Here is a 26,703-nt window from a genome sequence, read left to right on the forward strand (position 1 = left end):
GCACGCCACTGATTGCCGGTACATGTTTGAAGGGTTTGTATGGCATCCGTCAACGTTAATAAAACGACTTTTTGCAAAGAGATCGCTCACGTCCTAAAATAGTGACCGATAACCAATATAACGCTGTGAGATGTTGACCACTGATTGTCCATTCGTTTGCAACTTGTGACACAAACGGGGTCATAACCTTGTTGAAATGAGCACGGGTCTAAACAATTTACGCTACAACTTATATGTGTTGCCATTTCACGCCTGATGTCAGCCCTTTAAGGCTTGCTTTTGTAGACGTCTATGTCAAAGTAAAATATTAACTGATGCACTTTTGTCAGCAGATATTGAAACCGATGGAAACACTACAATTTACGACTCAGCATGCTGTCACGCCTTGCTTTTTCTATTTTACTCGCATGGGGGCGCTGTTGCGATAACATGCACAGCCTCGCCTCAAAACGCAGCAGCCACCTACGTCTACGTATACATTTTGGGGGTTTTTTGCTTTATGGTTTTACATGTCAATTGTAAGTTTGTGTTCTACTCCCCATGGCACGTCGAAACATCACCTACTCGGCTTGTCAACACAGCGTCTGTATGTATATAATGCAATGCTATTATTTACATTTGAATTCTTGTTTGAATGTGAATAAGAAATTGAAGTCTGTATATGTACAGGCTGAGTTAACAAGCTGAATACTTTGTATCTCAACATGCTTATGGAGTAGAAAAAAATCGGTTGACGTTAAAAACAAACAAATAGGAAAACATTGAAATTCAAATCGTCCGGCACCTACGCGCAGCTTTGGTATCATTCTAGGGATTAAAAAGTACCTGCGGAGAAGTTATAGACAAAAGTTCAAACTTTATTAGATCTTCAGAGAGCTATTGCGATATGAGTCTTTGAATTTGTTACGAGGGAGGAAACGTCTCGAAACTGCAGATTCTTAGCTTGAAGCTCTAAGCTTGCTAAAAAGGGCACTGTGAATTACTTTAATTTAAATAATTAAGAATAAAAATCATTGTTTACTGTGAAAGGACTGACGATTTACCTCAAATTTACCCACATTGTGAATTCAAACTCGTTGCTATACCTAGCAAATATTTCATTCTAGATGTTCTCAAACACAAGAGTGTGACAGTTTCATATACTCAATTGGCTTCAAAACCAGCAGACCGAATTATTGTAAAACTTTAACTGTTTTAAAGGGGGTGGTCGTCGGAACTCTGCCCAAAGGTTGAGAGGGGGCCCCTACGACCGAGGTTAATACTGTATTTAGGATACGTTGGCGATTGATGAAAGTTGAAACATGCTTGTTAACAATGAATATCGTAAACTTTATATGTTGCAGCTATGTTGAAGTGATGCATATAGATATCATGCATGAAATACATTGTTTGTATACAAGAAAGCCGTACACGCGCAGTTCCGATGACCATCCCCCTTAAAGGTAGCACGTATCTCAAAAGTGAAGGACAAACATTTGCTCAAACTTTCCTCGATGAAACTTTCAACCATTCTCTTACCAAATCAAGAATAAAAATCAGGGTTAACCTCGAAAATTTTGTGAACAAAGTACATAGTATTTACTGATACTTGAGCTTCAATATGTCCGCCTACCTATGTTGACTTTATGAGGTAAAATTTTTGATTTTCGAAAAACTAAGAAAGTGAAATCTTCCATTATTCAAAAACCTTCAAAATGGGGCCAAACACGATGTAGACCAAAACAGTATAAGTTTGAGAGTACAAGTCTGAATTGGTAATTCTGTCACAGAGCTACATTGTACCCCTAGGACAGGAAGCCTCTTTCCTTCCACAGCTGTATCACGGAAAATTTCAGCAGATGAGAAGAATGTAGACGTTAGCTTGTGATAGGCGAGAGATGAAGTGAATCATGAAACAAACATTAATACCATAGCACATGTAACATGGGTTAATGAAAGTACACAATTTGGTTTGGTTTTGTTGCTTTATTAGTTTGTCTTGCAGTCAATACTGCTGTGCAACATACAAGAAAATGTCAATGCCATTAAAGTTCATAGTCACTGCACTTTTATAGTGACGCACCGGTCTAAGACAGACGGTTCAGCCAGCCTTACAAAACAAAATACTTTTCACCACAAAAAATAGTCTAGAAAATATCTGCTTCTAAACTCATATGGAAGTATTTGTACCTCATCTGATCTCCTCTCTTTCATGCGACATAAGTGGGTTTGGTGTCATCTTGAAACAAAATTAATCACTAGCAGCACACTATTTTCGACATAGAAATTTTCGGATTGGACGAGTTTGCCAATATCATTAACTATTGGTTCAGGAAGCAAAAGTAGTGGATTGGTCGTAGAGGGCGCCATTTACAACGAAGCCTGCCCCTGTTCATGTGTGCAACGGTTTAGCAAATTAATTTCATACTCCGAACAGCAGGAACAGCAAGTTTTTTCCTCAAAATAGCAAAAGAGAAAAGTTAACATAGCCTATTGCTCTTAGATTGTTTTCATGAATGACATTTTGTTATAATTGTACTGAGTGTCATGACATCCTTGAACATCGAACAGCAGTTGCGTGTAGCAGCTTATCTCCCGACTATTGTGTCGAGGATTACATGGATTTTTGCATCTAAGAAGATTAGACAAAAATATGAAAATTTTGAAACTTTGATAAAATTCATATTATAATATGTGTATCATCTGAACTGGTTAGTCAACCATGTTCTTTCTTTTTAGTATTCAGGCATCAAATAAATATCTCACCAGATGCTGTTCAATCTCTTGATGAAGGCATACAAATATATCCCATAATTTATCAAAATATGGTGCCATGTCACATGATTTGCACTGACCAATGAAAATACACTGACTGCTGTTAAGAAAGGATCATATGACTGGCCAATGGTCAAGCTTCACAGTGGTATACTATCAGAACTTCTCAAATGATACTACAACCTCATTTACTATTCATTAGAAATCTAAACTTTGATTGGACGGCTTGCTGCCACACCCAATGTCAGTACTGGCAGATTTTATCACCTCTCCCTGGGATCGGCTCACAGTCTCTGACAAATCAGGAGGAAGATGCAGTTTCTATGGAGACAAAAGACATCAAAGTAAGTTCAGGCATCATGACAGAAACAGGACTATACTCACTATTCAAATGCTGTCAATCATTGTACAACAATTTTGAATAAATCGACTTTAGGGGTTTTTGATCTTTGACAGTATATTTTTCAAAAGCCACTCCGTGGTCTAGAATTATTTCATTCATAATGTTGCTCTGATTCCTCTGAAATCTCTACTTTGAAGTAAATTAATAAAAAATTGTCATTGCCTATATAATAGTTTTGCAAACTAAATACAAAGATTATCAAATTCTGGAAAAATAAGACATTTGAATGCACTGCTGGCTCTGACAAAATGCATGTCACATCTTGAAATACAAAAAAATGAACACATTCCTATTTTGACCACCCCTCTGAATATGAATTGGTCCATCCCTGAAAGAAATTATTGGTTTGCGGTGTGCTTCAACTTGGACACTATTGCATAACATGGGGGGGGGGGGGGGGGGGGGGGCAGGTGGTGGAGAGAAGATATTGCAAGTTTTCTGTGCTATCACGACAAAACTACAGAAAAGTGAATTTACAAAAGCAGAAAATGAGGGCTGCAACTATTCCTTCCACAGGTGCTTTTTCCAATAGAGATACAATTTTGCGATTAAATTTGTAAAATAATGACTCGTTCATAAGTTGTTGGGTAAGAAGGTTAAAGGTATACACTGACATGTCTGTCAAAGATCAATGCTGCCAACAACAATGTATTTTAAAACTGAAAAGGTCAACAACTGAACATTTGGCAGTCTCTTCATTATTTTCATTTTAGAAAATAAGGATATTTCTTTCCTCTTCCCTAAAGTGTATGTATTGAATGGCATTAAGCCTTGTGAACAAGTTTGCCAATATCATTAACTATTGGTTCAGGTAGCAAAAGTAGTGGATTGGTCGTAGAGGGCGCCATTTACAACGAAGCCTGCCCCTGTTCATGTGTGCAACGGTTTAGCAAATTAATTTTGTACTCCGAACAGCAGGAACAGCAAGTTTTTTCCTCAAAATAGCAAAAGAGAAAAGTTGACATAGCCTATTGCTCTCAGATTGCTTTCATGAATGACATTTTGTTACAACTGTACTGAGCAATAGAGTGTCATGACATCCTTGAACATCGAACAGCAGTTGCGTGTAGCAGCTTATCTCCCGACGACTATTGTGTCGAGGATTACATGGATTTTTGCATCTAAGAAGATTAGACAAAAATATGAAAATTTTGTTCTCTCTTATGTAGACTTTAATAAAATTCATATTATAATATGTGTATCATCTGAACTGGTCAGTCAACCATGCTTTCTGTTCAGTATTCAGGCATCTAATAAATATCTCACCAGATGCTGTTCAATCTCTTGATGAAGGCATACAAATATATCCTAAAATTTATCAAAATATGGTGACATGTCACATGATTTGCACTGACCAATGAAAATACACTGACTGCTGTTAAGAAAGAATCACATGACTGGGCTCAACCAATGGTCAAGTTTCACAGTGGTATACTATCAGAACTTCTCACATGATACTACAACCTTATCAACTATTCATTAGAAGTCTAAACTTTGATTGGACGGCTTGCTGGCACACCCAATGTCAGCACTGGCAGTTTTTATCACCTCTCCCTGGGATCGGCTCACAGTCTCTGACAAATCAGGAGGAAGATGCAGTTTCTATGGAGACAAAAGACATCAAAGTAAGTTCAGGCATATATCTTCATGACAAAAACAGGACTATACTCACTATTCAAATGCTGTCAATCATTGTACAACAATTTTGAATAAATCGACTTTAGGGGTTTTTGATCTTTGACAGTATATTTTTCAAGAGCCACTCTGTAGAATTATTTCATTCATAATGTTGCTCTGATTCCTCTGAAATCTCTACTTTCAAGTAAATTAATAAAAAATTGTCATTGCCTGTATAATAGTTTTGCAAACTAAATACAAAGATTATCAAATTCTGGAAAAATAAGACATTTGAATGCACTGCTGGCTCTGACAAAATGCATGTCACATCTTGAAATACAAAAAAATGAACACATTCCTATTTTGACCACCCCTCTGAATATGAATTGGTCCATCCCTGAAAGAAATTATTGGTTTGCGGTGTGCTTCAACTTGGACACTATTGCATAACATGGGGGGGGGGCAGGTGGTGGAGAGAAGATATTGCAAGTTTTCTGTGCTATCACGACAAACTATAGACAAGCGACCTAGCGGCCGATATAGCTCCGCTGTGTTTATGTACAGAATAACTATTTTTGACACATGTTGATGAAGAAGGTGGAAATCTTTGATAACTCAATGCAGTGGCCAGAAAAATGTGGCTAAAATAAGCTGCAAAAATACAAAATTGAAGATTTCATCACACTTTGAATATATCACATCCGATCATCCCTAAGAACATGTCAACCAAAGCTATCTGATGAGTAGTTTTTGAGAATAAAATATTCTGACCAAAAATGGCAACAATTGCCCCCCAAAAATAAAAATTGCAGATTTCATCACAATTTCAAAATATCACACTTAGTTATACCAAATTTCAAGCTGTTAGACCAGTACTTTTTGAGAAACGCATTTTTTGACCAAAAATGGGAAAAATTGCCCCAAAAATTCAAAATTGCAGATGTCATCATTATTTCAACAAATATCATTAAGTTCATCTATGGAAATCTGTATACCAAATTTCAAAGCTATCAGATAAGTAGTTTTGGAAAAATACAAAATTACAGATTTCATCAGAAATTCAATATATATTACTAAGCTTATCTGTAGAAACCTGTATACCAAATTTCAAAGCTATCAGACCAGTACTTTTTGAGAAACACATTTTTTGACCAAAAATGGCAAAAATTGCCCCAAAATTACAAAATTGCAGATTTCATCATTATTTCCACAAATATCATTTAGTTCATCTGTAGAAACCTCTATACCAAATTTCAAAGCTATCAGATGAGTAGTTTTGGAAATACACATTTTTTGACCAAAAATGGCAAAAATTGCCCCAAAAATACAAAATTACAGATTTCATCAGAAATTCAATATATATTACTTAGTTCATCTATAGAAACCTGTATACCAAATTTCAAAACTATCAGACCAGTACTTTTTGAGAAATACATTTTTTGACCAAAAATGGCAAAAATTGCCTTAAAAATGCAAATTTGCATATTTCTGCACAATTTGATCAAATCTGAAATAGATCATCCCTAGGGACATATGTACCAAATATAAAAGCTATCTGACCAGTAGTTTTGAAGAAGAAGATTTTTAAAGATTTTTTTACCAAAAATGACAAAAATTGCCTTAAAAATACAAATATGCAAATTTCACCACCATTTGAACAAATCTGATTTAAGTCACCCTAAGCAAACTGCATATCAAATTTCAAAGCAATCGAACGAGCGGTTTCAGAGAAGAAGATTTTTTTACCAAAAACACAAAAAAATGCCCCAAAAATACAAATATGCAAATATCACCATGATTTGAACAAACTGAAGTAAGGTCACCCCAAGTGAACTGCATATAAAATTTCAAAGCAATTGGACTTGTGGTTTCAGAGGAGAAGGCAATTGTTGACGGACGACGACGGACGACGGACGACGGACAACGGACGCCGGACGACGCCGGACGACGACGGATAATCAACCTATTTGATAAGCTCCGCGTCGCTGACAGCGGAGCTAAAAAGTGAATTTACAAAAGCAGAAAATGAGGGCTGCAACTATTCCTTCCACAGGTGCTTTTTCCAATAGAGATACAATTTTGCGATTAAATTTGTAAAATAATGACTCGTTCATAAGTTGTTTGGGTAAGAAGGTTAAAGGTATACACTGACATGTCTGTCAAAGATCAATGCTGCCAACAACAATGTATTTTAAAACTGAAAAGGTCAACAACTGAACATTTGGCAGTCTCTTCATTATTTTCATTTTAGAAAATAAGGATATTTCTTTCCTCTTCCCTAAAGTGTATGTATTGAATGGCATTAAGCCTTGTGAACACAACACATCCTGTGAAATGTGTGACATCATTGTTAAGGATTGGATTCCAGTACAGGCTTGAGTTCAGTTGTTGAGAATAATGTTGGTCATTTCACACTTACAGGCTTTTGAAAGTTGAACGTTATGCATTTTGACATGATTTTGTCAATAGCACTGATCCAATTTCAGGTTTGTTACCAAATATAGCTGCATGGGCGCAACATTGGACAAAATTCTAACAAATTTTATTGTTGCATGCGTGCCTGTTGTTGCAGTTTGTGGTCTGAGTTATGAATTAGTGTGGCCTTTAGTATCCATTGTAACACTAGTAGGTTTTATTTTCATAGTTCTTGTGTAAAATGCCGACAAATATTTATTTTTGCATATTAATGAAAGAAAATTGATGTTATTTGCAATCAGTGCTAAAGGAGATGATATTTGTGTCATGATCAGAACAAAAGTACCTAAAAATAAATCAAAATATTGCAATTATGGAGCTTTGAATAGAAATGATCAATATGACAACAGCTCAAAGTTCTAAAGGATGCATTCATTTGATAAAAGACTGACCTCAATGGTGAACTTCTTCCTCTTCAGTTTAAACGCTAAATCCAATGAATCAGGCATGTGACAGGTCAGTGAGTTCAGCCGAGGTAATTTGCATATTGTAAACAGACCTAGAGGTAATTTGCATATATTGTAAACAGAACTAGATATACAAAATACCATGTATGGAAAAACTGTATTTGAGTCATGAATCAAATTTTATGAAGTTGCCAGTTTCATGTTGATAAACGCAATTTTCTTCACAAGGACAAATCCTGACCATTGAAAACAGTTGGATTAAACCATAATACAATGGTGGACGCCTTCATTTCCCTGTATACAGGTAAAATCATCAACCTTTCCTTCCACAGGTAGGTTCATGATCCAACTTACCCATTGCAAGCAATGGAATGCAATGGATTTGACCACAGTAAAGAATTGAAAACCACCGTTACCCTGCATATAGGTCCAACCCCACCATTGAAAACAACAGTCTTCCACTATGAGGTAGAACTGTAGAACACAGTGACTCTGTTCCCATGTATTGAAATGAAACATTATTATTGCACTTGCACGTATACTTACCACAAGTCACTTCTAGACAAGTAAATAACTAGCAGACCAGATAAATGCAGGTAAGTTGATAACTCATATGGATAACAAAGAAAGAAAAGGCAAATAGTTGTACATTCAACAGAATTATGAAAAGATTACTGACCATGGTATTCCTTGTAGACAGGGTTTTTCTCTTTCTCTGATCCAGCAAAGGATTCTAACTTGACCACAGTGTCACAGAGGTTCTCAAGTCTACGAACAAATGCTGCATCCTGGAATATAAAGGCATGATGATCATAGAAACGCTAGAAGAGAACACTTGTTGAATAAAAAAACAGCTTCAAAAAAGTTACTACGTAGTTGGGCTGCTCTTTAAAGAAAACTGTGAACTGTAAAAACTTTACAACTTCCTGGATACAACAGCATAAAGCAACCAAAAGGTGTTTAATTAAACATCACCCTTTGAATAACCTGGATCACACATTGGCCAACTAGTCACTTGTTTTTTCCCAGGTGTACGAAGTCGTCACTGGCCGGCCTAGCAACATGTGCAGCTTGCAAACACACTCAAGTGTTACAAGTGGTCTGGCCATTTTGCAACACCCTACCATCTATGTGACAGTCTACCAAAATATATTGCTTCACTTGTGCAATCACTTCACCATCGACACAATCTGCTGAAGTTCATTTTTCAATTTAATCTGTTTTGATATTTATATGCTTTCCGACTTCAAGTCTACCTGAATCGTAGCCTATCTTTAACCTGTTCATACCCAATGCCCTGTAAATAGGTCCAAAGTCACCATTGACAACAATAGGTTTGGGTGAAACCATAGTGGTGAAAGGGTTGAACAAGCTTGTACTATCCTTTTCAATCATTTGTGTTCTATATGCAGTTATATCAGTCAACCCACAAAACATCTTATTACATGCCTCGTATATCGAACGTCACACGCTCCATAGGATTCAATGGTAACTCATCGATGATGTTGTGGGCCGCAAAGTCATCATTGGACTGAAAGTGAACCGGAACTATTTTCAACTTGACAACTTTTGAATGCAAATGTGTTGAAATTTCATGTTTTGAATAGAAAATTCGGTATTTGGAAAATTTTGCATGTAAAATTTGATAAACCGCATAACAGTAGTTTAAATATATCATGTGCCATTCGATGATGAAAATTGTTCCATTTTTAACGGATTTTAGTCTAAGACAGAAATAAAGCATTTACTAATAGACCCAAAATGTTTGGAGTGAAAACTGTGTAAGGGAAAACTGTGTAAGGGAGGCATGTAATAAAAATATTATAGCCTAAACAACGGACTATGTACCGTGAAAACTGTGTAAGGGAGGCATGTAATAAAAATATTATAGCCTAAACAACAGACTATGTACCGGGAAAACTGTGTAAGGGAGGCATGTAATAAAAATATTATAGCCTAAACAAAGGACTATGTACCCTCGGAGCAGGAGACCACTTGCCCTCCTGGCATCAGGCAAATGGTCACCTACCCTCGGGCACATAGTTCCATGTTTGGGCCATAATATATACACTGTAATATCATCCACCAACATAACTGCTGGCTTCAATCATAAAATTTCCCTTCTAGATATGTTGCGATAAAAAAAACCAACTCTCTCTTACTTGTAATGTCTTACCTGGAAGAGATGTGTTGGTATTGTGATTAGACAGACTGATAATGATGACCTCAGTATTGACCTCAATGCATGCAGAAACCTTGGCAACGAATGATCTGTTTTGGCTGTTCCAGGTATCACACCCCCCTCTTCACCCCAGAGGGGGGAACCAATTGATGAAATAGCTATCCTAAGAATGTTCTTGTCTTTAGCCTAAAAAGATGAAAAGTCAAAATCCCTGTATTTAAGTTTTCTTTTGGTCTTTGACAACCATACTTGTGTTACTTGTCTTTGGAATGCTTGACATATCTAATTGTAACCCCTCCATTACCATTGTGTTGTAAAATTGCTGTACCAAAAATACTATGAACACATATACATGTAGGATATCAACTGAGTTTTCCAGCATTCAATGTTATCAAGGGGATAATAGCAATGAATGGGATCACGTGACCAATGGTGAGGTTACAGCACACAACCACAACTGAGTTGTCTACAATCTAGTTGTAGATTTTGCTGATGTGCATGTAAAACTAAAAGCTATGAACACGTTGGAACTAATTTGGGTTAATTGGATGGTGAAGTAATGTTGATTTAATCTACAAATGTAATCTCATCTGCTTTTCTTTTTAAGTAACACACTTGTTTTTTATGTGTAATTTGTAATATTGCAACATTCAGCTTAACGGCACCTAACACTTTTGAGAAATTCAAAAAATATGAAAATCCAATTATCCCAAATTAGTTCCAATCATGTTTATGGTACATGTATCATCCTGGGACATCTCATCTCTTTGTTTTTAATATGAGAAGTATTGGGTCAAGTTGAAGATTAAACACTCAAAGCGTAATATGATGTAGGATCAATGTAGATGTGACAAAGTCATTGAACATGACCATCTTAGAAATTCTGGACTATGATTGTATACTAACATTTTCAATCTAAAATTCCAACCATACTCTGCACAAGCTTAGGGCTAATCATACAATGATACCCACACAATTTCACAAACAACCAAATATTGAACTCTTCCTCATGCAAATTCATAATTCTGCTTAATATTCATGAAGCTAGATGATATTTTTGAGTCTTTTGCAGAGCTAAAAATGACCGAAAACAAACTGTGGACAGGCTATCAGTTTATGAGTCCATAAAATGAGCATAAATTTGCTGCAAGACAACAGTTACTAGAAAGCAGGCATCCAGCAAAACAGGGGACCATAAACACTGAGGAAAGACACTTGAGTATTTGCAGTCAGTCATCTGACTCAATGCTTGCTACATACCTCTGTTGTTGGACTGTCATACCCTCCTTGCCGGATTTGTCTTTGCACTGAATGTATAACATCTTCATAAGACGGGTTCATGCTAAGCCTATAGAGGAAACATATTTTTTTATGTTCTCAGCAAAAAATTGATAAAACTTGAAAAAAAAAAGAATAGTGGTTCTGAAAGCAAACCTTTCGAGGTGTTAGTTTAATTTTCAGTGGCAAGCACACAAAAAGATAAATAAATAATAAACAAATCAATAAATAAATGGTAAATAATTGTAGAGATAACCATTCTTTACAACTAATTCAGATTATTTGTATATTTGAAGATGAGGATAAGTTCCTAGTATTCTATTTATTGTTCAAATCCATGAAATCACTGCCCTCCGAAGTTTAGAAAGACAGGGGGGAAGAACAATTTACATGAAAATCCATTGTGAAAATGTATTCTTTTGTATGGTTATTCACATGAGAATAGATTGCTGAAAATTTTACACAACAGAAGTAAATGCATCTTAAACTGATGATTTCCTACGACTTGATGGATCTCCTGAAATCTGATCATTTTTTTCAAGATAATTCACAACAGCAACTCAGTATAAAATGAACAATCTCAGAATAAAAAAATTAGCTGCTTGTAAAACATTGGACAGATACAGTGAAACACTGTCATATTAATTATCATTGGTGCATTGTTTATATGCAGATACGTTGGAAGCAACATTCTAATGTGATATAACTAAGACAAGTTTCTCCCACGCATCAAGGCAATAGACATATTATAACCACTCAAGACAGCCATTTCCACATACATGTGTAACAGTATGTTGCAGTAAAATTTCCAAAACACAGTACCATGTTACTGGAATGAGGAAGAGCAATTATAAAACTTCTTTGATTTCTTACTGTTTCTTTTCTTGTAAATGTTTGTTTGCACAATGACATGTGCATTTCACTCGTTTAATGAGTTCTTCATCGATTGTTCTGCTCAGATCATAATGATGTCCAAATTTTACCCCGCCCTGGTTACTCTGTGAAAAAGAACACAAAATTTAGAGTCCACCAAATCACTTTATTATCATCATTAGTATTTAGAAATGACAAAAATTGCTGGTTGCTACAGTGAGAAAGCAACATAGCAACCAGAGTTGGCTTACGCATTCATAATTAAAATGCAAATGGATTTTGACAGACAGGTTATCATCACTGGATACAGACTGGTTCCCTGCCAGCCCCATGTCTGCAATTGACTGTCCTATGCTCAAACAATAGATCGTGCATGTGCTGGCCTTCTTACTCAAGATTTTGGTTACATGATGTCACACTGTCCATTGAATCATGGGACAAAGTGATGGCTGCTCTCGGACAGTAAGACCAGTGAAGTCAAATACAGTGCTGTGTTTTGTTGTGGAGAGTAGAGACAGGAGAAATATCTCCATAGTGCTCAGGTAGGCAAACACAGAAAGCATGTCTTACAGATGTTCATCTGCAATGAATATATGTTTCAGACGGCATTTCAATCGCTCAAGAAACTGCCAATAAATGAGATTGCATGATAAAGCTAGCCAATGACAGCCCTGGAAAGATCAGTGTATACTGGACCCTTTTCATGAACACAGTGCAGCCAGTGGTGGAAAAAGGCCAGGGAACCAGTCTAGACACAGGCTGCACATTGCACTAATTACAAATAACCTAGGTCGTTGTTAGGGTTACTATCAGGGATGCAGTGCATAAAGGGCCCCCAATGCAATGGTAAACATTTTATTTGTATCAAAAGGTTCTGCCCCATCAAGTTAATTTGTGATGTCAGTCTTCATTAATCATCATCCAAAATAAGATGTCCTGTACTATGAGGTTATTGCTAAAATACCATATAGAATGCACAAAGACATGAGGGCAGCCTTATGCCCAGAATAAAACTAAGGGCCATGTTCACTGCATACTCTTGCAGTATTTAAAAACTTATTATTATCATACATCTCACACTGGGCATTAAATGGGCATAGCTGAGCCTGCTCTAAAACAACAGTGCAAACAATTTTCACCAAACGCAGTACTGACAACAATCAGGAATGCACAACTGCAGCATATGAAACTACTGTCAGAACCCAAGACAAGTTCTAGCAACCACCTAATGGATCCCTCAAAATCATCAGATATGAACGCTCAGAGACATCAATGAAAGGCACATTGCATTGAGCATCTGGAGACAATCAATTTTGTTGAACAGGCATTCCATACAGTGATTTCAGCACATGAAAAATTATATTGATCTCAACAGCAGGTGTATAACAATATTATTTATTCATCATATGTAAGAGCCCTATTTGAATGATAGAACAAGCAACATCTGACAGACCGTAGAGATTGAAAACAGTTTATTCACCTGGTGTTTTGGTAAATGTTCATATCGCCATGCTATTTTCATCTTCTCTGCCCCATCACCTGCCTCCTCCCTCTCTTCATACACTGATTTCACCAGATCATCATCAAGAGGATGAGGTAGGTCCTGATGCAAGATTATCAAAAAGAAAAAATCTTACAATGTTGAAGCAGATCAAAGCTGACAAAAATCAGGCTTGGAAAAACAAAATAATTCTAATTTACATATTATTTTCCTGTGATAATGTATTCATTGCTATATAAATTGCTAGTAAGTTAATAAGACAGACATGTAGGCACTAGGCCCACACAAACATTCCACACTCACTTGACCCTGTTTGAAGGCTTCAGCAATTTGAACAGAGCAATGGAAAATGTACAAGAATGTGATCATATTAAAGTAAAATTGCTTAATGCCAAGTTGAATGCATAAACTAACCTTTATTATTTTCTCTGGATCTTTATCTGCTGCAGCTAAGAATATTTCATGGTTTGAAATTATGCCTTCAGCTACAAAGTATTTCACCAGCAGGTCAGCGTAGCTTCTGTATTTGTCTTCCTCTGATTAAATGAGGAAAAAAGAGTAAAGCAATCATTACAGGGGTAAATTTCTCATCCATGTTTGCAGACCACAGACCATCATATGGCAATCTTTCAATATATACAAGAGATGGAGTGTTTTGCTATTCTTGGAAAATTTTGAGTGTGAAAACTTTTGACGATACTCTCACAATTTTTGTTTTGTGGTAATTGCAAGTTTGTGCTAGTCCCCAAAACGTATTGAAATGACAATTGTTTAGCTTGTCAACACAGTGTCTAATCTTGTTAAATGCAGCTGTCTTTGTTTATATTTGAATTCCACTCCGGACCAGAATTCACATGTCAACAATAACAATGCAGTCTACACATGTACAGGCTGAGTTGACAAGCTGAATACTGTGTATCTCAACATGCTTTGAGGAGTAGAACAAGAAACTGTGGTTGACATTGAAAACAAAAAAATCAAAAGATACATCCACTGGCGCTTTAAGTAACAAGACATTTAGTGAACACATTTTTCAAAAAGCTACAACCCTTCCACCACATGGTTTTATCCAATTCTATTGTTTTCAATGGTAAAGTTGGACCCGTACAACAACGAATAGGGGTGAACAAGTGAATCTGTTGATTGAAATGGGATGATCAGATTGTAGCATCAGTAATTTTGAGAGAAATTAATTCCTAGTGCCCTATCTCTCTATAAGGGGTTTAGACGTGTTTGAAAATAGTGAAGCATGCTAGGTACATGTATGTATCATGTTGAGAGGAAAGGGCAACAAAGTTGAATTATTCAGATGTTTGTCACCATTTTTAATAAGTTATGGTAGTATGTGCCTCAAAATTGAAAGAATTCAACCTTTTCCCATACTTTGGGTCATTGATTTCTTAGATAAAAAATGAAAATCACCAGTTGACATACAAAATTTGGTACTAGAGAAACAAGTTCCCCATATTTTCCAAACACTCAAAATTAAACAAAACAGCCACCATCACTGTGTTAGCTTGGTGGGGATAAAGTATATTTTCAATTGTCACAAAAATCTGCCGGTGATTTACTCAGTGAGCTTAAAAACGACCCCCCCCCCTTCCCACCCCACCCACAAGTGGTAGACCAAAAAGAATATTATACAAATTACCAAAGTTTGAATGCCTGAAAATCTCTCCCCAAGGTGCACTCTACAATAGTCAGTAAACCAGTGATGTTTACATTCTAAAATTGAATACGTAACTACGGCATATTAACTTTCTCTCTTTCCTTCCACTGACTGAAAAAGAAGATGCAATGATGACTCACCAACCAGCAGGACAGTACCAACAGCAAGACCACCACCTGAAAACAAGAAGTAACACTATTAGCTACAATTTCACTCATGAACCGGCATGTGTATTTCATATTATATCAGACCAGTATGTTGATGATGCAAATACAGCGATTTGATTGGTCGACACATAAAAAAAGTGTGCTATATTTGCAACATAGCACAGTTGGTGCACATGTGAGCTCTCAGCAAGAGCAAAAATCCTTTTTTGAAATTCCATGCCAGACTTTCAATATACTGTTATGATATAATGGCAATAAATCACACCCAGTGAGGGTATACTACTCGGTTTTAAGTTCAATTCATATACATATGCACTTGCTATCGCTCGTGCATTTGTGTTGTGAACTGGTCAAAATCTCGTTTATTTGTGCAGTATACTGTTTAGTCATCAGTAGTCTTCATTAGTGATAAATCGGTACGACCAATGCAGTAAATATGTTGCATTCCACATCAATACGCCTGGTCGAGTGGGGTGCGCTTATATGATACTCCCCAGGGCCATCGGCCTTGTAGCGCTACTGGTGAGCGAAGTCGCAAAAACCAAAAATCACCGACCGCCTCGCCGTAGCGCTACAATTTTGCAGCTAGGCAAGTGCAGTTGTTTTTAGGCGAAATTATGTGTAGGTCACTGCCTAGCTGCAAAATTGTAGCGCTACGGTGAGGCGGTCGGTGATTTGTGGTTTTTGCGACTTCGCTCACCAGTAGCGTTACAATGCCGATGGCCCTGTAGAGGTGAAAATAAGCGCACCCCACTGGACCAGGCGCGTTGATGTGAAATGCTACATATTTACTGCATTTGGTCGTACCGATTTATCACTACTGAAGACTAAACAGTACACTGCAGTAATCTTGTCGTTTTTTGGGTTTGGAATTTGTTCAAACACGACGATCGCGTTCTGAAAACATTGAGCGTGGTGCGTCGGTATTTGTGGGAGCCGCCATAACCGGAGGTTGGTAATGACGGCTCCCAGAAATGTTTCGGAACGCGATCGTCGTGTTTGAATAAATTTCAAACCCCATAAACGACAAAGTTAGTGCAGTATACTGTTTAGTCTTCAGTAGTGATAAATCGGTACGACCAAATGCAGTAAATATGTTGCATTCCACATCAATACGCCTGGTCGAGTGGGGTGCGCTTATATGATACTCCCCAGGGCCATCGGCCTTGTAGCGCTACTGGTGAGCGAAGTCGCAAAAACCAAAAATCACCGACCGCCTCGCCGTAGCGCTACAATTTTGCAGCTAGGCAAGTGCAGTTGTTTTTAGGCGAAATTATGTGTAGGTCACTGCCTAAAGTAAACCTGACATAACAAAGCTCACCGATGACAAAATCGAGCGACGGAACACCCGTTGAGACCAATAATTGACCATTATGAAGCGATGGTCGAGTACCAGGTATCTGTACGAACTTAGTCCTCCTCTTTTTTTGAAAACTCGTCGGACCCGAAACCCCCATGGAGGCTGCCATCTTGGAGTTGCAGTGCATCATGGTTATATTAGGGTCAACATGCTGTATGATATTGTTAATTCGAGACCTTGAATATTTTAATCATTTCAGTTCACGTTTATTTGTCCAGAACTAAGAATGAATACAAAAAGACGAACAAATCTCCGGTTAATTGAGTACGAAGGCACACATTTATTTTCACTTACTGGTGCAAGGAATAAACGAACAAACGATGGGGAAGACCTATGACGTCAGAAAACATATAAACATGAAGTAAGCCATTGGTAATGTCGAGCACCGCTGAACTGGCTTCATGTGTTTCCAGGGTTTGATTGTTACAGGAAGTGAAGAGTAGGTATTGATTGTAAACCTCGTTAATGTATAAATCATTTAGTGAAGTCAATAATCATAAGCGCCTGACCTGTAAAGGGCACGTGGGCGCTTTTCCAAGTTTCATTTTCAATTCAGTTTGGTTTACCCATGAATGTAGTCCATTTTATTACATCACGGTCCCTCTACCGTTTTTACACACAGGACAGCGACTAGTAACCATATTCTCAGTTTCGAAATTAACTAGCGGTAAAGACCAGTGGCAACTATCGAAATGTATAGCCTTTGTTACAGGGATGTGATGGTGGGGGACCTGGGAGGGTGGCAGAGAATTGAATTCGTCAAGACCCAAGGTAGCTGCAAAATTGTAGCGCTACGGTGAGACGGTCGGTGATTTTTGGTTTTTGCGACTTCGCTCACCAGTAGGCTACAATGCCGATGGCCCTGTAGCTGCAAAATTGTAGCTCTACGGTTAGGCGGTCGGTGAGTTAAAATCCCATATATTTACTGCATTTGGTCATACTGATTTATCACTACTGAAAATTAAACACTATACTACACTAACCTTGTCGTGTATGGGGTTTACTATTTGTTCAAATACGTCGATCGCGTTCCAAAAACATTTCTTGGAGCCGCCATTACCAACTTCCGGTAATGGCGGCTCCCAGAAACACGCTCAATGTTTATGGAACGCGATCGACGTGTCTGTGCTAATACCAAACCCCATAAACGACAAGGTTAGTGTAGTATAGTGTTTAGTCTTCAGTAGTGATAAATCGGTAAGACCAAATGCAGTAAATATGTGGGATTTTACATGAAAATGCCGCGTCATGTGTGGCGCGCTTATTTTGTATGCTACAGGGCCTTCGGCATTGTAGCTCCACTGGTGAGCGAGGTCGCAAAAACCAAAACTCACCGACCGCCTCACCGTAGAGCTACAATTTTGCAGCTAATGGCCCTGTAGAGATGAAAATAAGCGCACCCCATTGGGCAAGGCGTGTTGATGTGATTACCAACTTCCGGTAATGGTGGCTCCAGAAACACCGATGCCCAACGCACGCCCTATGTTTATGGAACGCGATCGACGTGTTTAAACAAATTCCAAACCCAATAAACGACAAGATTAGTGAATATAGTATTGAGTCTTCAGTAGTGATAAATCAGTACGACCAAATGCAGTAAATATGTAGCATTTCACATCGACACGCCTTGTTCAGCGGGGTGTGCTTATTTTCAACTCTACAGGGCCATCGGCATTGTAGCGCTACTGGTGAGCGAAGTCGCAAAAACCAAAAATCACCGACCGCCTCACCGTTGCGCTACAATTTTGCAGCTAGACCCAAGGTAGCAGCTGGGTGCAGTACTGTACCTCGAAGTTTTGCCTGGGTACATGTATGTGGGTGGGACGGGAAAAAAAATCTGGCTTTGCCGCCAGACTCACACACCTAGCCAAAACATTGAGCTACAGCACTTCAGTTAGCAAGATCACTTGTACCAAGGATGTAAAATTAAAAAAAAATCCATGCTTGTACCTCCATCAGATGCAAGTTGACTCGTGTTTGCCATGTCATACAGTGCAGTTGCAATATATCTGTATAATATGTGTGGCCTTTCACCCATGCATTCCCTCCAACATATTCCAATGATACTCCAACAGTCATCATATACTGTGCTGAATGTTCCCGGCATTATACGGCCTCCCACCACAGCCCTGCTGTCTGTCATAGGAAAATTCGGCGGACGCAGTCCCGATTTGGACCGCGCTCGAAAGACTACCTTTTCTAACTATTTTTTGGCCGAAATCAACTCAATTCCACTTTATGCCTACCTGAATTACTCAATCGCTCAAAGACTCTGACTGCAAAAAAATTTGCTCTTGTGACGTCCCAAACCGTTAGATTACTTGGGATATATGGTCAAGGGTCCAGTGGACGGTCTTACCTTGCTAATGGTTGGCCACTGGACCCTTGACCGTGAATCGCTGGTAAACTAATAGTTTGGGACATAACGATAGCAATTTTTTGCAGTCTGTGAGCAATTGAGTTATTCGGGTAGGCATAATGTGGAATAGAGACGATTTCAGCCGAAAATAGTTGGAAAAGGTAGTTTTTCGTGCGTGGTCCAAATCAGGACCGCATCCACTGGATTTTCCTATGAGAGTCAGCAGGGCTGTGGTGGGAGGCCGTATAACGCCAGGAACACACAGCACGGTACGCAGGGCTAACTTAATAGTGGACACTCTAGACTGTCTTTTGCCTCAGACAACAGACACTCATTACAGTAGAATTCGCCTTTGGGACAGATATTCGGACCCTCAAATTTTTATGGATCTTTCCTAATCCACCTCTTGCAGGGGGTTATTTTGAAGTTGTTGGAGTAAGAAACATTTTCACCATCATAATTTTCCCCATAGAGATAACACAGAAGTGGCTGCCATTTTGAATTTGAACTATTGGTAAAAGTATTGGGTAATTTGTTTTTAAGTCCCAAACTATGCACTTTGACCCCTGATTTTTATTGTTGATTTGGTAAGAGAATGGCTGAAAGTTTCATGAGGAAAATTTGAGCAAAAGTTTAAGTCTTTCACTTTCAAGGTTCATACAACCTGAACAATCGGTCTGTACATACTGCAGTGCTTCTCATAGAAAATGTTCAACACTTATTCTGGAGTCATCCAACCACCATCCACAGCAATGTGCCACACTTACAAACATATCCATTAAAATGTAATATCAGAAAAGTATAATGTCTTTCTTGTTCTCTCTCTCTCCTGTTCATTGTAGATGAATGCTTTGAAAAAGATTGCATGGAAGACTTTAGGATTAATGGGCTATGCAATACAGTATGGTTGTATTGCACACTGCACTCTAGAGCACATAGCAGACTATGTCTTGGTGAGTTCTAATCCTATGAGCTAACACATCTCTGCATCTTGTGATGGTTTTTAACAATGAACATTTCTCGCAGTCATGGCAAGCAAATACTCTGTGCAGTCAGAAATGAATTTGCTCATGTTCAAGATGGGGTTCAACAACTCCATTCATTCCCAACTACTCCCATTATATGATTTCTCCACCATGGCGCTAATTTTTGCCATCCAAATGCGTTTGTATGACCCTTAAATGAACTAGTTACAGCAAAACATATGTGATTACTACTTAACATTTACAAAGGTGGTAAACAATTGATTTTTGTGTTGAGAGGTAAATCGTGTCTTTTAATGCCTTGAAACACTTCAATTTCATTCCATTCAGATGATGACCACAGAAACATACCGGTACACCATAACAAAATAGAACTTTTAACAACATCAACACAACACTTGATTACAATGAATACAGCTATGTCTAAAGAATAGGAAGCTGTATGAGGGCTGTGCACAAATCCATTGTACATTTCATGGCAAGAAACAATTACATCACTTGCACCATCAAAGGAGAAGTTGTTATAATGTAATCTTCCCTTCCATCCTTATAAGTGAGAAAAAGCAAGAAATCCCACACAAGGACCATGCATATTTCTTACATTTGTCAGGTCCGTTCATCAACATTATTATTAATCTGATGCAGTCAGTTGGCTCATTTCCATGTGTTTTGTCAACAGTGTTATGGACCATCCATGGAACCAACCATACACACCAAGGATGTTGTCTTGACTGAACATTTATCCACCAAATTTTATAAGATTACAAAGTAAGTACCAAATGCTAGAAACATCTGCATTAATATTTGGCATATGAATGATGTATATTATATTCCGTATTTGTTTCATTAAAGGTGCATTTACTTTGTTCAATAACTCAATACTGTTTACATCATCAATGTGAAAAATTAGAATCAGCGATATTTTTTTCTGTTGAAATGTCCAACCTCTACTTTTAGGACTCTAATCCCAGTTCAGTATTCATGTATTATAGGTGTTAAAGCCCCAATAGCTGCGAATTATATGAATTTTTTTCATGATTTTATTTTCAAACCAACATTGGTTTGTGTAAATGTGCTAACTGAAGGACATGTGTAGACATATCACTTCTGCCTGATTTGGACCACCACTACCGGTACATATTTTAACAAGATAAATGATAAACGGGTGCCGCACCTGTAAAATGATGCCCTCAAGGAAAGTACAAAATGCAGCATTTCGTGCACATAAACATGGTAATCATCAAAGAAACAAGTATGATGCCATTTACTTGAATGCACCCACACGATGGCCGACAGTATGTTGTCGTAATCTTTGTTTTCTCTGTCACATGATTGGTTTTTGAAAATGGCGGGAAATCTAAAATGATGGTAAAATGTTTGAATTTACATGCGACTTTTGACACTTATGACAGTGTTATAAACCTTTTCAGTCTTGAACGGGTCTTATTCAAAGAAAACTCTCGGAAAACTCAGGATATTTTGAGATCGGTTTATTATATATTCGCAGCTATTGGGGCTATAAAGTAGCAGGTGTTTAATTAGCTTCATTGGGTTGGTGAGTTGAACAAGAAACTAAAGGTGACATACAAAACAAAAATACTGAAAAAAAACATCAAAAGTTACACCACTGGCCCCTTAACTTTATTCTCAGAAAAGAGAATAAATTCAGTGGCTAAAAACCAATGCCGCAGTCACACTGTGTTCAATATATTTCTACATGTGGACTTCCAATTAATCTTAAAGTCTCCAAGAATGATTTTCCATTCTACTCTTTGTCAGGGGTGATGTTGTCATAGTGAGGTCTCCAACCAACCCCAGAGAGTTCATTTGTAAACGTGTTATAGCGATGGAAGGTGACCACGTTTGCACCAATCCCTCCTCATACATCAAGAGCTATGAATTTGTAAGTAAATATCAGCCTTTGTCAACAAGTAAACTGTAACGCATGTTTATGTACTTTGTGACTTTTTGTCTTCACTTTTTGCAATTACCACCCCAATTTTAATAGCATGAAGACAAATTTCGCAATCGATATCCGTAAATTTCTCTGTAACTATGGCATTCTCTCCAGCAGTCGCTACCATGGTAACAAAGAATGGTATCCTTGCTCAGCATCTCAGGGTGCCAGACAGAATATTCATAGTAAATGCAACCATTGCTTGCAGAAAAATTAAAATACGGTAAAAAATCTGTCAAGTATACATGTATCTGTTACTAAACCTTTGCTTTTAAAGCTAAAGACATACTTGTCAGTTTTGTAATTCATGTTAACATTTTTTACAGGTGCCTCGAGGCCATGTGTGGATTGAAGGGGACAACAGTCTAAACTCTACAGATTCCCGGACATACGGCCCTGTACCCTATGCGCTGATCAGAGGAAGGGTGTTCTTTAAGGTAAACATATGGCCCGGTATAATATGGCCCTTTTAAACTTTACTTCAAGATCATCAACTTTAGTCTTCATTTTATAAATATTAGGAATAAAGTCATCCAGGAAGATGAGTAGTATTTCAGTTGTGTCATTGGTCCCGAAGTGAGATGTAAATAGTTTCAAGAGAAATGTAGACAGACACTTCTCTACCATCAATATACTTTGACATAGGATGTGATTATCGCAAGACATCCAGTCCCTTTTGAACTGAACTGAGCTACTTCAGTGTCAGCAGTGTAAACTAAATTTACAGCTGTGTCGTTAAGTGCACCGTCGGTGTTAAAAGTTGCTTTTTGTTCATTTTCAAAAATTGTGTAGTGTGAACACCATGCCCAACATGGCAAAGCACACAAATGTCAACAGAAATCAATGAAACACTGATAAAAACGATTTTGTCAATTATTAACTGACACAGGTTGATGTAAACTGAGACGACAGTGTGGTATTAATGCCAGTTTCACCGGAGAAATGAAGAACACTTTGTCATTTGTCATACAAAAACCTCTTTGCAAATCAGTGTAAAAATGGCTAAAAATTAGCATCACTCCAGTACCAAGATATACAAATTTGCAAACTTGCTGTTTTCAAAAGAGAAATCTTGAACATCAGTAAATTGTGAAATTTCCCTCCAGGGCATACCATTGGCTATGATGTTTTCATGGTGGAAAATTAGATACTCTTTACAGTAAAGGTCAGGCAGATCTTGATTATATGAGATTGCAGAGCAACACTATTGGACAGATTCATGTATCAAAGACACCTTACAAGTTACAGAGAGAATCTTTTACTTTGTGAAATCCCTCCTCCCCTTCCAAAAGTTCAGAGAGAACTTGACAACATTTGAACATACTGCTTTCCCCAAGTTACCGACATTGCTTGCATCAAGCACTCTGCAAGATTACATATTATTATACATCTACCATCGAGAACAATAGAATTTAGCGTGCGCTAAAAAAGCCGTACGGAACTCGCGCCCGTTCCGTACGGCACGGTTTCAAGGCGCCCCATTCCCTGCGGCTGTATCTGCGCGTTCACTGTAGAACGGTTTCAAGGGAGCCCTTGGACGGGTGCCAGAACAAGTCTCGCGCGCACTCTGTACGTACGTGCACACACTCCAAAACTTGCAGAAGCGCGTCCGTTGTAGCGTTCCACACTGGCGCGATAAAATCAGAAGAAAAATTGTTGACATTGCACGAAAACGGTCACTACTCCAACATTTTGATGCTTCGATCAGGAATGTAAGATGTATAATGATAAGGTTATTACGAAAATACCGCAAAGGATGCACTCGGACATTGGCGCCTCGCATCGCCCTCCGCTTCGCGTCGGCGATACGCTGCGCCAATGTCCTCGTGCATCCTTTGCGGTATTTTCGTAATAATCTCATAGTATCATATATGTGATTCTCTTCTTGATCTTTTGAATTTTCAGGCCTGGCCTTTTGAGAGTGCAGGGTTCATCAAGCCGCCTCCTGAAGATATAAAGAAGAGAGTCAGATGATATTGGGTGATCTTTGCAACTCTGCTATCCCTGGTTTCTATAGTTACACCTATGACTACTGAATGGTGTAGCACAAACGATTTGTGGACACATTGGGATGCAGAATACAGATGTATGAACAGGATATCATCCTTGTGTATTTGCTTGGCTCAATGTTGCAAACTGAAGGAGAGTAGAAACTAGTTACAGGGATGTTTGGTGACTCAGTCAACGAATCAAGAGAAGATTTTTCTGTTACCATGGTGATATTAAAAATGTATCCAAGTGTGCTTGACATACCTATTTTAAACTTAAATTGAAATTTTGAGTATGAAGTAGGTTTTAAGTCATTTTACCAAAGCATTTTTTGTCAGGGTTTTCTTTCATACTTTGTGTATTTCCCACATTGCTCCATTGTGAATGACAAAAGTAAATTTATTTTCCATAAAGAAGCAGGTGATAAAGGTGAACATTTCTCAAAAGCTTATCATTTCTGTCATCCCAAAGAGTTCATGACTGCCACAGTTTACATCACTCTCAACTTTCAAAGATTATCCTGATCTTACCAATGTATGGACATTAGATGAAGAATGTTTCTGTTTTACTGAAATATCAAGATAATGATATTTTTATGTGTTGACATACTTTTTAGAATAAACTTGACACTGCTACTGTTTGATCTTATTTTTTGTTTGTTATTGAAAGGTTTTTGGCATCATTTTACTAGTGGTATAGCCACAAACTGATGACGTCAAATCGCCGTACACAAGACACAGTGCCATAATTACAAGGCGTCTGTGTTTTGTGTACAGCAATTTGACATCATCAGTTTGTGGCTATACCACATGTAAAATGGTACCAGTTTTTTGTTCCAAAGTACACAGGAGAAGCTACTAGAGTTTGTCTGAGCCCATTTCAATCCATTCAACTACTTCTGTAAACTTTGGAGTTGATTCTATCTGTCAATCCTCTTTCATCCACAGGTCAAAGGTCACACACAATAGTATCAACTTTGTACCTATCCTGTACTACATACTTGTTATCAGTAAATTGATAGACTCTTTGAAAATCAAAGTATCTGCTACAACTGGAATGTTTTGCACATATAGCAAGGTGAACCTCTTAATATTCAGGGTTACAGCTGAAGGAAAATGGTGGAGTGCAAACATAAATTTATTACCATTATTAAGTGGAAATTTTTTTAGAAGTATTACTTGAAAGCAATTTTTTTTTATTTTTGAACAAAAAATAAACAATCTCAGTATTGTGGAGCTTCAAAATATTTTGTACTGATTTCCACATATGCATTCAGCTGAACAGTAACAGTATATGTCTACAATTGTTGCCACTGAAGAGGCTTAGTCATCATTTTACCGTCTATTCTCAGATGGGACAGAAGCCAGTTCTGACCTCTATAGAGAACTTCAAACGTGCTCCAGGAAATGAAGACTACATACATACACATGCACATGTACAAACCTACAGTGTTTCTGGCAATGCCAGTCAGTCAATACATGTGACAGGGTTCCCAAGGCAATTCACTTCACACTTCAAGACACTCCATTCCAAGCACTCGGGACAAAGGATAAAAGGAAAGCTTTGTCAAAACAACTTCATCAAAACAACTTTATGTGCAATCAAGTCATGTAGAAGTAATTTAGCTCAAAAAAAATTTGACAGCATTTTGTTTGATTTCTTACAGTGTTTTAAAAATAAGCACATGGACGTTTAATATCCATTGATACCAAACTCTACTTCATAACCATATTGGCTGTTACATTAGATCACCCCCCCCCCCGATCACCCACAATGAACCTCAAATAAATGGTATGTTTGTAATACCAAATTTTCTCATATTTCTTGTCTGTTCACTTCTACCTAAAAATGTAACTATGAATATAACTGTTTACAATAAAGTTTGATCATTTGCAGTTGTGATTGTAACGATTAAGATATGTCTGAAATTTGAAAAGTTCACAGACTTTTTGAGTAATTTCAGTAAAGTTTTCTCTCAGCCTTGAAGAATACTGGACGCAACTCTGGTTTTGATGTTAATGCCTTGTCTTAGACTGCCCTTCTACATGTGTGTGAATGTATATAAAATAAATAAACAATAGGGAATGAGGATTATCAAAGTCCATATATCCCAAGTGGACACAGACAGGGACGGCATCTATCGTCTGCACAACATGTATAAAAAGTTATGAAATATTAGACCACAGTCCCTTTGTGGGCTACTTAGAAACTTGGAAGAGAACCCTTTTCAATGATTCAAGGAAGAATGGAAGTGGTAACAAACACTACCCACTTATAGAATCTTCAAGACCAAGTTTGGTTTTGAAAAATATTTAAGAGATATTTCAGATTTCAGGTTACGTAGAAGTTTAACAAAATATAGACTGAGTGATCATAATTTGCGTGTTGAAATTGGTAGGAAATGTAAACCTCATTTACCTTTAAATGAAAGAATTTGCTTGAGATGTGATAGTAATGTAATAGATGATGAGTTTCACTTTTTATTCACATGCAAGTGTCATATTTCTGAGAGATTGATTTTGTGCCAGAAAAGCGGAACAGACCTTTCTATCACTATGAGTGTCGAAGAAAAAGTAGAAGAGATGAAAAAGATTATGGAACAGAATTTTCTAAACCTTGCGATATTTATAAGGAATTCTGGTGTTTGCTGACCCCTCCAGTAGCTACCTACAGTTAGCTGTTTCTACTGTAATACAGTCAGAGTTATAAATTGTACTTCAATTCAATTT

At 37.7% G+C, this 26,703-nt stretch overlaps 2 protein-coding genes across 4 annotated transcripts; one reads left to right on the forward strand and one right to left on the reverse strand.

The window, feature by feature from the left end:
* Positions 1–2,483: 2,483 nt before the first annotated feature.
* On the reverse strand, positions 2,484–16,851 carry LOC139127496 (elongator complex protein 4-like). 2 transcript variants are annotated; one of them, XM_070693437.1, is made up of 10 exons: positions 16,648–16,851; positions 15,300–15,335; positions 13,905–14,026; positions 13,470–13,592; positions 11,990–12,114; positions 11,099–11,186; positions 9,833–10,024; positions 8,336–8,444; positions 7,642–7,748; positions 2,484–4,759 (listed from the first exon to the last, which is right to left on the reverse strand). In XM_070693437.1, the coding sequence occupies exons 1-10, from the start codon at positions 16,814–16,816 to the stop codon at positions 4,637–4,639; spliced, it is 1,194 nt and encodes a 397-aa protein (XP_070549538.1). In that variant the 5' UTR covers positions 16,817–16,851; the 3' UTR covers positions 2,484–4,636. The 2 variants fall into 2 exon arrangements, with proteins under 2 accessions (XP_070549538.1, XP_070549608.1); XM_070693507.1 differs by lacking the exon at positions 9,833–10,024.
* Positions 16,852–17,024: 173 nt separating this feature from the next.
* Positions 17,025–24,622, forward strand: LOC139127656 (mitochondrial inner membrane protease subunit 1-like). 2 transcript variants are annotated; one of them, XM_070693650.1, is made up of 6 exons: positions 17,025–17,125; positions 19,888–19,998; positions 20,708–20,796; positions 21,808–21,931; positions 22,312–22,422; positions 23,891–24,622. In XM_070693650.1, exons 2-6 carry the CDS (start codon positions 19,888–19,890, stop codon positions 23,957–23,959), a joined length of 504 nt encoding a protein of 167 aa, XP_070549751.1. In that variant the 5' UTR covers positions 17,025–17,125; the 3' UTR covers positions 23,960–24,622. The 2 variants fall into 2 exon arrangements, with proteins under 2 accessions (XP_070549751.1, XP_070549696.1); XM_070693595.1 differs by having other exon boundaries at positions 17,034–17,129; positions 23,891–24,147.
* The last annotated feature ends 2,081 nt before the right edge of the window (positions 24,623–26,703 follow it).

The sequence above is a fragment of the Ptychodera flava genome, chromosome 1 (genome assembly GCF_041260155.1).
Source record: "Ptychodera flava strain L36383 chromosome 1, AS_Pfla_20210202, whole genome shotgun sequence".
Taxonomy (NCBI): domain Eukaryota; kingdom Metazoa; phylum Hemichordata; class Enteropneusta; family Ptychoderidae; genus Ptychodera; species Ptychodera flava.

What these genes read in the sequence shown, in the direction of transcription:
- LOC139127656 (XM_070693650.1), top strand. Translation starts at nt 19,888, where the DNA reads ATGAATGCTTTGAAAAAGATTGCATGGAAGACTTTAGGATTAATGGGC. An exon ending in ACATCAAGAGCTATGAATTT is followed by an intron (nt 21,932 to 22,311) that starts GTAAGTAAATAT and finishes CATTTTTTACAG; the next exon opens with GTGCCTCGAGGCCATGTGTG. An exon ending in GAGGAAGGGTGTTCTTTAAG is followed by an intron (nt 22,423 to 23,890) that starts GTAAACATATGG and finishes TTGAATTTTCAG; the next exon opens with GCCTGGCCTTTTGAGAGTGC.
- LOC139127496 (XM_070693437.1), bottom strand. Translation starts at nt 16,816, where the DNA reads ATGATGCACTGCAACTCCAAGATGGCAGCCTCCATGGGGGTTTCGGGT. An exon ending in ATGACAGTCCAACAACAGAG is followed by an intron (nt 10,025 to 11,098) that starts GTATGTAGCAAG and finishes TCATCTTTTTAG; the next exon opens with GCTAAAGACAAGAACATTCT. An exon ending in TACCAACACATCTCTTCCAG is followed by an intron (nt 8,445 to 9,832) that starts GTAAGACATTAC and finishes TTTATATTCCAG; the next exon opens with GATGCAGCATTTGTTCGTAG.